The sequence below is a fragment of the Podarcis melisellensis genome (assembly GCF_964234715.1).
Source record: "Podarcis melisellensis genome assembly, chromosome: 3".
Classification (NCBI taxonomy): Eukaryota; Metazoa; Chordata; class Lepidosauria; order Squamata; family Lacertidae; genus Podarcis; species Podarcis melisellensis.
The window spans coordinates 39,422,276-39,431,698 of NC_138530.1; the positions used below are offsets into that span (position 1 = coordinate 39,422,276).

Sequence of the window (9,423 nt, forward strand, 5' to 3'; positions counted from 1 at the left end):
TCCACTTCATACAAAAGTCCACTTCATAGGTAACATTTTTTTCTACATTAAAAAAATCTCCATGCATGCCAAAACATATGTACATTTTCCTGTGTGGGATATTTAAGTTTATCTCACCACCAGTCCATAGATAAGATGGCCACTGTGTGCAGCTGTTGTCTGCATCATGAACAAAAGAGATGTTTCTCCATATATATATCACACTTTCCTAATAGGGATGTTATTTCCATTTATGAAAAATGTCACATTTGAAGCAACTTGAAAGGATGCAATGAACACACTTTATGTTAGCCTTATGAACAAATCAACCAATGTTGTTTGCTCTCATTTAAAGAAAGCCCCTCCCCTCCAAAAAAACTAGAATGGTTGCCCAAATATACCCATGCTGTTCATTTGTGAAAGAAAATTTTGTTGTTGTTGCTAGCCTTTCTAGTTTAGTTAATCATAGCTAATTCTTGCCATAGACAACCAAGCAAGTTGCTATTTACACGTCTGAATCATGGGCTCGGTTTGCATAATCTTGTTTCATTTGCATGCTTTCAGTCTGGGAAAAGTGAGTTTATTTCCCCACCTTCATCTTTTTCACAGCATTTTACAGTGAATGGAAGAGAGTGCTTTGTGTGAGGGATTTGAACCCACTGTGTATCACTGAAGTGTGTGGGTCATGTCTGAGAGCCAAGGTGGAAGCACAGATCCAGGTTGAAAGAGATTGCAGCAGATAATTTTGCAGATAACTGCATATGGATTTTCTCTATAAACTTGAGGGCTAGAAATTTACTTTGAAATTTAATTAATAGTGATAGTTTTCAGGGATCCAAATTCTGGCCCACCCAGAATAATGGAATATTTACAGTCCTGTGTTTTGGTAGCCATTTTTAGGGTAGATGTTGACTTGTTTTACCAAAAAAACTCCCTTGAACGGTGAGCATCCTTCTTAATCTGATGGGCTGTTCATTTGGTCTCTGGAGAACAGATTATTTAAGCAATCTATTTACATCTGAGCAGGGAGATCAGCCAACCTGCTATAGGATACTGCAGCCTCAAACAGCTGCTGAAGGGCAGTGTCAAAGGGCATTGCCCGTTCAGCACCTGCTTACGCTACTGAGGCTTTGTATTGTTTTTTATGGCATTTTACAGTGCAATAAAACACCCCACATACGACACTCCCCAGAATAGGTGGATAATAGCATTTCAAACGTTTTATAATTTTATATGACTGTTCTGTGTTTACCAGCCAACATTGCACAAGCTTTCGGATAGCGTATGTTGATCTCTAGAAGTTGCAGCTAGGAAATACCTGAGCTGCTAGGCTGTTTTTGTCTTTTATTACATTTATATTGAATTGCCTAAATAAAGGCCTTGTCTGGAAACCAGTGTTTTCAGCTGAAGACGGGAGAGGCTTTTGCATAGATTCTATTTTAGATCCTCCTAAATCCCAGGATTTCAAATGGGCTCATTTCCTACAAAACAGCTTAACAGTATCAAAGAAACATGGCTAAGATAACTTGCTGCAACACCGCAATAAGTTTCAGACATTATTCTGAGAGTTTTACAGTTGTAATACAGTACTGTTGCCATCCCTGGGTTGCATACTTGGAGTAGGCCTCCTTTTCCAACCCAGTGCTGGATTTGGCAGTAGGAAACACATCCACGCTGCATGCGTCTTGTCCTGGCACACTGTCACTAATACAACAATTTTCAAAGCAAAAAAAAAGCAGTCATTTACAGAGCAGCCCTATATGCACATTATGCTGGGGCTGACAATTTGGCACCGCTGTGTTGGTGCAACAGCCTCTTCTAGCTAATGAAATGCTCGGCCCAGGTAGGAAAGGAAAACCACAGCAAATGCATGGTGTTGGTGAGGGAGGGAGAGAGAGAGAGAAAATAGGGAGTGGTGCCATCTGAGGGCTCTGCCAGGGCTCATGCCTCAGTCTCTCTCCCCCCCCCCCACCAAGCCATTCACCTTTGGGAGTTGTAGCAGAACTCTGTGTTTGCGGTGGCTGTTTGTTCTTCTCCTTGCATATGAGCTATGTTCCTACAAAGCAGCTGCAATGGATGCAGAAACACACCTGACATTCTGACAACTGTCTGCTCCCATCAAGCTCAGGTGCTCTTCAGGGCTGGGCAGCCTCCCAGATCTTTCCAGATGCTGTTGGATACCAACTCCCAGTAGCCGGTTGTCAGAGAGGATGTAAGTTGCAGTCCAACAACATCTGGAAGGCCACAGGTTTCTCATTTCTGCCTTATAAGACGTGTCCCTCTTTCTCTCACTTACCTGTTCAGAATCCTCTCTCCCTCAATTGTTGGAGAGGAGGTTGGGTGTTTGAACATGGTTCCCTGAGGCAAGGTACCTGTCAGGGGTCTGGAAGGAGAAGGGTTAGCAGTGTGAGCAAGTTCCCTTGCATGCTCAGGAGATGACATTTGTGCAAAGTGCCCCTTTTGTGGCCTACCAGCCAATTTTATCTAGCATCCGCTGGCTTTTGGGATTGCAACCAAAGAATGGCGCCATAGGTGGCCCCAGCAAAGTCATTTCTTATGTTCTTTGACAAGAGCACATACTCAGCATCACAGACCAGTTGTATCGTGGCTGTTAATAGATACTAGGCACACATTTGTGCTATGCAATTTAACACACATTGGCCAATTAAGGGGCTTCTATATTATATACGGTACATTTTTTTAAAAGGTAGACCAAAAAAGACTGAAGTCAGCCCGCCCCTGCCCCACCCTGAAGGCATCAGAGACCCAGGACTGATAGAAAAAGCCTGTGATTGTGTAGTTCAAGATCTACCGTATTTTTCGCACCATAGGACGCACTTTTTGCCCTCCAAGAATGAAGGGGAAATGTGTGTGCGTCCTATGCTGCGAATGCAGGCTTTGCTGAAGCTGGAGAGCGAGAGGGGTCGGTGCGCACCGACCCCTCTCACTCTCCAGGCTTCAGGAGAGCCCCACCGCCAGCCCCACAAGCTCGGGGGACAGCGGGGAGGCGGAACGCCACCATCCCGCTGTCCCCCGACTTGGTTAGAAGGGTGGCGGGGGGAGAAGCCTGCTCCTCCCTGTCGCCAGCCCCGCAAACTCGGGGGACAGCGGGAGAGGCGTAGCGCGCCCGTTCCGCTGTCCCCCGACTTGGCTAGAAGGCTGGCGGGGGGGGGGGAAGAAGCCTGCTCCTCCCCGTCGCCAGCCCCGCAAACTCGGGAGACAGCGGGAGAGGCGCAGCACGCCCTTCCGCTGTCTCCCGACATGGTTTGGAGGCTGGCGGAGGGCTTCCTCCTCCCTCAGCCCTGCAAGCTCCCAGAGCGATGCCAAAGCTGCGCGCAGCTTCGGCATGGCTCTGGGTCCCGTTCTGGGGGAGGGGGAAGCTCGGGCTTCCCCCGCCCCAGCCCCGCGTCTCCAACCGGGAGAGGGTCGCGGGGGGCTGCTTTAGCCCCGCGCGTGCTCTCCCGGCTGGAGAGGTGACGCGCGCCTATGGCAGGAGCCTCCATAGGTGCGCGTCACCTCTCCAGCCGGGAGAGCACGCAGGGGGCTAAAGCAGCCCCCCGCGACCCTCTCCCGGCTGGAGAGGTGACGCGCGCATATGGCAGGAGCATCCATAGGCGCGCGTCACCTCTCCAGCCGGGAGAGCACGCACGGGGCTACAGCAGCCCCCCGCGACCCTCTCCCGGCTGGAGAGGTGACGCGCGCCTATGGCCGCTGCTCCCTGACCTGCTCTTTGGGGCTGGTGGTGGGCTTCCCCCGCCAGCCCCAAAGAGCAGGTCGAAAGGAACCTGAAGCCTGGAGAGCGAGAGGGGTCGGTGCGCACCGACCCCTCTCGCTCTCCAGGCTTCCAAGGTAGCCGCCTGAACGCACCTTAAACGGCACCTTGTTTTAGAGCGGGAAAACAAAAGGGGGAAAATTCTCCCACTCTCTGCGCAGCGCCTCCTGCCGCTTCGCTGAAGGGGCGCTGGGCAGAGAGCAGAAGAATTTTTTTCCCTTGTTCTCCCCCCTCTAAAACAAGGTGCGTCCTATTGTCCGGTGCGTCCTATGGTGCGAAAAATACGGTACCTCTTCTAAGAAGGGCATCTTTCTTCACTGCAACTGAAGGATGGGGGCAGACGTTGATCTTTCCATTGGTCAACAGAGTTGTCCTGTGTAGACCAAGTTGGGTTTTTTTTTTGGTGGGGCCTCACCCTTGACTTTATGTTTTCTGATTTTTATCCCTTCGGCACACCCAAGGTGGATTTTTTTAATACAAAGCAGATGCCATTTTTTAATGCTGTATTTCCCCCACTTGGTTTGTGGTTTGTGAAGGGTATACGTCTCGTTTCAGTGATTCCTTTTTTGCAGCTATGCAAATGGGGAGCTTGAGCTTGTGCCTCTGCACCACTCCCTCAGAGTGGCAGGAATGTGCAGCCGTGCATTTATCTGCCATTGAAAGAGAAGAACTCTGTAGGGGAGGCGCAGAGGAGCAAAATCCCCACCCACAGGTATGGCGCGAAAAAGAAACTACGCCCACAAAACCTGGGCTCAGTCTTTTTGGCACTGACTCACTGATTACAGAGTAAACACAGGACTTGCATCTAATTAGTTGCAAGGAACAGAGAGGCATGAGTGTAGTATGAATCCCGTGTATCACTGCTTGATCTTTGGTAAGCTTCAGCACTGGGGAAACCCAGCCAGATGGGTGGGGTATAAATAATAAATTATTATAGTCATAAGTGTGGTGAACAAGGCTTGCCGTGAGCCATGTCTTGGTACGTCTTTCCATTTTAGTTTTATCTTCCAATATTTTCTCAATATACTTTAAAATATGGGGGGAAAGGTGCTTGATATGTGTGCATTTGCTTAATTTCACAAAGAAAAAGTAGCCTGCAATATGCCACTGCCAGCAGCCGAATCTTAGGCAGGTTTACTCAAAAACAGGTCCCCTTAGTTCAGAGCGATACACTCCTGGGTGTATAGCAGGGGTGGACAATGTGATGCCTTCAAAAGTTTCTGGACTCCAACTCCCATCAGTTCAAGCCAGCATGGCCAGTGGACAGGGATGATGGGAGTTGTAGTCCAGCAACATCTTAAGGGCACCACGTTCCTACTCTCCTGGACCGCAGCCTTAAGGTTTGGCACCGGCACATTCCTATTCTCTCTAAAAACAAGTCAGGTATTACTGGGATGGAAAAGAAACAGTGGTAAAAGCAGAGTTTCCTGCCGATCTTGCACATCAGGTGTACAGCCCAGATTGTCCCTCCTGACCTATGGCAAAACCCCAAGGTTGGAGATTCCTCTGCTGTGTCCACCCACACATTTCTTAAAATAGAGATAATTTTCTCACTGTCCCCAGGCAATCATTAGACAGGCGGCAATCTTGGCTGGTTGACGCTCTTCACCAAAACTTGTGGTACTCATAAGCCCCACCCCTTCTCTTGACTCCTGCCCAAAGTGCCTCCATTTTGCCTCACCCTTGGCTCCATCCCCCTGCTGCTGCTTCCTTCAATAATTCCCCTCACATTCTTGTGCGAGGTACTTGTTCCTATCATACTATTGAGACTGAAAAGGATCCTGACTCTACCCATCACCAGGAACAGAGACCATTGGTGGATCTACACACGGGGGGAACTGCTATAAATAAGTCAGAAATTAAATCATTATAACAACCACACACAAAAAAACCCACAGTACAAAAATCACATAGAATTTTTCTTTTGCTCTCTGGCACCATCTGGTGTTGCATGTTATAACGCATTCAAAACGTTGTTTTTTGACTAATGCAGCTGAGTCCCATGACTATGAAACGCCAGTCTAATGCCTTGCGATGTTTACTGCACATGGCTTTGTTAGTGCCTTTGCTTGGTGCCTGCGGTGGCGTTCTTCTGCTCTGACTTTCTGGTTTTCCTTCTGCAGGTGTGACAAAGGCTGGGAAGGGGAATACTGTGAACAGTGTGTGAGGATGCCAGGCTGCAAGCATGGGACGTGCCACCAACCCTGGCAATGCATCTGCCAAAGTGGCTGGGCTGGCAAGCTGTGCAAGAAAGGTGTGTCACTCCACTTGGAACAGGGTGGGGACTTATTGAGGAGAGTGGGGACGACAGGGAAAGGAGGGCACTGCAGTTGAAGCTTATTGGGAAGCTGCTTTATACCAAGCCACAACACATGGGCTGGTACCTGCTCTCCAGAGTTTCAGACAATAGCTTCTGCTGCTGCTGCCGCCTTGAAAGGCTAAAACTTGGGTCCTCTCCATGCACAACATGTTCACTACTGATTAATGAAGCCATTTCCGAACAACAGCAATTCAGCCTTAACAGAAGAAGCGCACAGCCTTATTAGCAGCAGTAATTCGGCCGTCTTCCCATTTTCTGCTTTGAGGCCTCCCTGGAGAAAACAACCACTTTTGCTATTGACTCCAATACTTCCCAGCTACATGAAGTTGTCCTAAGGCCTTGGAGAACCACTGCTAGTCAGAATACCTTGGAAGTCGAACGGAATCCGTTCTGGAAGTCCTTTCGACTTCCAAAATGTTCGGAAACCAAAGCACGACTTTTGATTGGCTGCAGGAAGCTCCTGCAGCCAATCAGAAGCCCCATTGGACGTTTGGGTTCCAAAGAATGTTCACAAACCAGAACACTCACTTCCGGGTTTGCGGCGTTTGGGAGCCAAAGTGTCTGAGTACCAAGGCATTTGGGATCCAAGGTACAACTGTACACAGTGCTGGGTTAGGAGGAAGTAAGGCAGCAGCTTCTGCTCCGATACAGGAGCCCACTTCCACCTTCAGAATCAGTGGCCTTGTGCCTCTGAAGAGCAGGGGACATCTGGTTGGACACTGGGAAGGAGAATGCTGTGCTAGCTGGCCACCTTTTCTTTGTACAGCCTCCAGTATCACAGTAAATTCCAAAAAAAAGAACTTGTGGGGGGTGTCTGGCATGAAAAACCAGCCCTGAATACTTTTGACCTTCATTTTCTCCTCCTCCTCCTCTTTCCCCCCATCTCTTTCAGACGTGCATGTCTGTGAGCACCAGACCCCATGCCAGAATGGAGCCCAGTGCGTCTACGACCGAGATGGGGAATATTCTTGCCTGTGCCTCGAAGGATTCCATGGAAAGAACTGTGAGCTGAAGACGGGGCCATGTGATAAGGCAGGGTGAGAGATCCTAGCAGAAATAGATGGGAGGAAAGGCAGGCGCAAGGAGCAAAACCTTTTAAAGGCTCCAGTCCTTTGCCTAGGAGTAAGTCCCATTAAGCTCAGTAGGGCTTCCTTCTGAGTGAACACGTATAGGATCAGCCGTAAAAGGCTTTAAAACGCACCATTTCACGAACAAGGATTTCAAGGCAGCGTTCAGTTTTATGACGACTTTTGTTGTTATTTTTTCCTGTGTGGCTTATTTTTACATGCACCTTTTACGTGCACTTAGAAGCCACTCAGAGTGGCTGGGGGAACCCAGTCAGATGGGTGGGGTACAAATAATAAAATAATAATAATGACTGCTATTAGAAATGCTAATGGTTAAGGGGTATTTAAACAGATGAATAAAATGTAGGACGGCCCATATGGGTGTTGTGATTGGTCCCCATTCTCTCCTTTCAGGTCCCCTTGCAAGAATGGCGGAGAGTGCCTGGACCAGAATGGCTTTGCTAACAACTACACCTGCAAGTGCCTGGCAGGATTCATTGGCACCCACTGCGAGATTGACGTCGACGATTGCCTGATGCGTCCCTGTGCCAACGGTGCCACCTGCCTCGATGGCATCAACCGCTTCTCCTGCCAATGCCCCACTGGCTTCGAAGGGCGTTTCTGCAGCATCAACGTTGACGACTGCGCCAGCCAGCCGTGCAGAAATGGGGCAAAGTGCTACGACCGGGTCAACGATTTCGATTGTCTGTGTCCCGAGGGCTTTGCTGGCAAGACCTGTGAGCTCCTTGCTCCGGAGCCGACGTGGGTCACCGCGTTTCACGCTGATCCCAAGGGGCACGGCAACGACGTCGTGAGAAGCACGGCCAGCAGCAACCCTTGGACAACCCAGTCTGAGCCCGTCCGGGTTGTGGTGACTGGGAAGCGGGTCACGACCTACAGTGAGAAATCAAACGGGGGAGGGCTCTTGATCTCCGTGAAAGAGGTGGTGACTCAGCAGGACTCGGGGCTGAGTCAGTCGCAGCTGATTTTAGTGCTGGTGTTTGGGCTGCTCACGGCCCTCCTAGTCTTGGTAACTGTGTTGGTGCTGCTGAAGAACTGGCAGAGGGGGCGCCGGAGGTGCCAAAGCCCCTCGCAGTCTGCAAGGAAACTCCAGGACCAAGAGTGCCAAGTGGGCATGTTGAGTACGGTCTTGATAGAACCCAGGAAAACGACTGAGCTGTAAGGACCCCCCCGGAGTCAGAGCCTGGCGACCTCTGTACACCCACCAGATGAGTCAAGGAATTCTCCGAGCAGCGTCCAGGGGGATGCTCTGGCCGTCTGCCTCCAAAGCACCGTGGGCTCTGGTCGAACTCAAGGCCGTGCATCACCAGGGAAGAAGATGTCCACGAGGCAGCAGAGCCTTTGCTTGAAAGCGGAGTCCTTGAATGCATGCAGCTTAAAGCCACTGGCTTGGTGGCAGCGACGTCTTAAGGGCAGCCAAGGAAGTGCTGGGTTACGATAAAGCCAGTGCTGGAAACAGCAAGCAAAATAGGTGGATGTCATCCCACAAGCGCTCCAAGGGAGTTGCTAGAATGAGGCTAAGCATGCCAGGACAGGTTGTAGTATTTGGCTAAGCCCTTAAGCATCCGGTAACTCTTGGTCAGAGTCATTGGAGGTATCCTATGGCCTGTCTGTTTACTCAAGGGGGCCCAGGAACTGCTCTGTGTATGCCCCACCACCCTCTAGCACAGGTGATATGGGACCCCCATTCTGCCTAGAGCCCTTTCAGTCTGTTTTCAAACCCCATAAGCTCTCCTAAGGACCTTGTGGTGCCATGAGCCACTTTGCTGCCTACATTGACCCTTCTAGATCATTGTCTTGCCCATTGTGTCCTGTACTATGTCCAGTCTTGATCTGGCTGCAAATGTTTGGAACCTCTGAAACAAAACCCTTCTCTTCCCCTCCTCCCTGAAAGGTTTATTCAGAGGCTGATTTCACACATCGTACTCCCTAGAACCTCATTTTCTCAGCTCTGGTGTCAGGAAGGGTCAAAAGCAAGCACCAAGCCAACTTCCCCTTCTCAGTCTCAGATTGTTGGCCTGAGACTCTTCACTTGCTGGAAAAGAAATGGCTGTGTATGAAGCTGGAAAGATGAGGCCTAGCAATCCTGATTCCAAGGCCTGATGTCTGTGAGAGATCAAACTTGGGAGTGAACCAGAAGCAACCATGATAGCACTTTTCAGTAGCACATGTTGAACCATACTGATGCCTTAAGGCAAAAAAGTATACTTCCAAGGATGTATCCCAAAACATTGGTCCATCAAGCCTGGTAGTGTCTGCACTGA

At 49.7% G+C, this 9,423-nt stretch overlaps 1 protein-coding gene across 3 annotated transcripts in view; it reads left to right on the plus strand.

Annotated features, from left to right (window-relative positions):
- DLK2 (delta like non-canonical Notch ligand 2) overlaps positions 1 to 9,042 on the plus strand; it is a 28,799-nt gene extending 19,757 nt beyond the window's left edge. For all 3 annotated transcript variants that reach the window (XM_081905381.1, XM_081905382.1, XM_081905383.1), the window contains exons 4-6: positions 5,875 to 6,005; positions 6,964 to 7,108; positions 7,553 to 9,042. In XM_081905381.1, coding sequence (XP_081761507.1) covers positions 5,875 to 6,005; positions 6,964 to 7,108; positions 7,553 to 8,321 — 1,045 coding nt within the window. In that variant the 3' untranslated portion in view covers positions 8,322 to 9,042. The remainder of the gene's footprint in view (positions 1 to 5,874; positions 6,006 to 6,963; positions 7,109 to 7,552) is intronic.
- Positions 9,043 to 9,423: the final 381 nt, after the last annotated feature.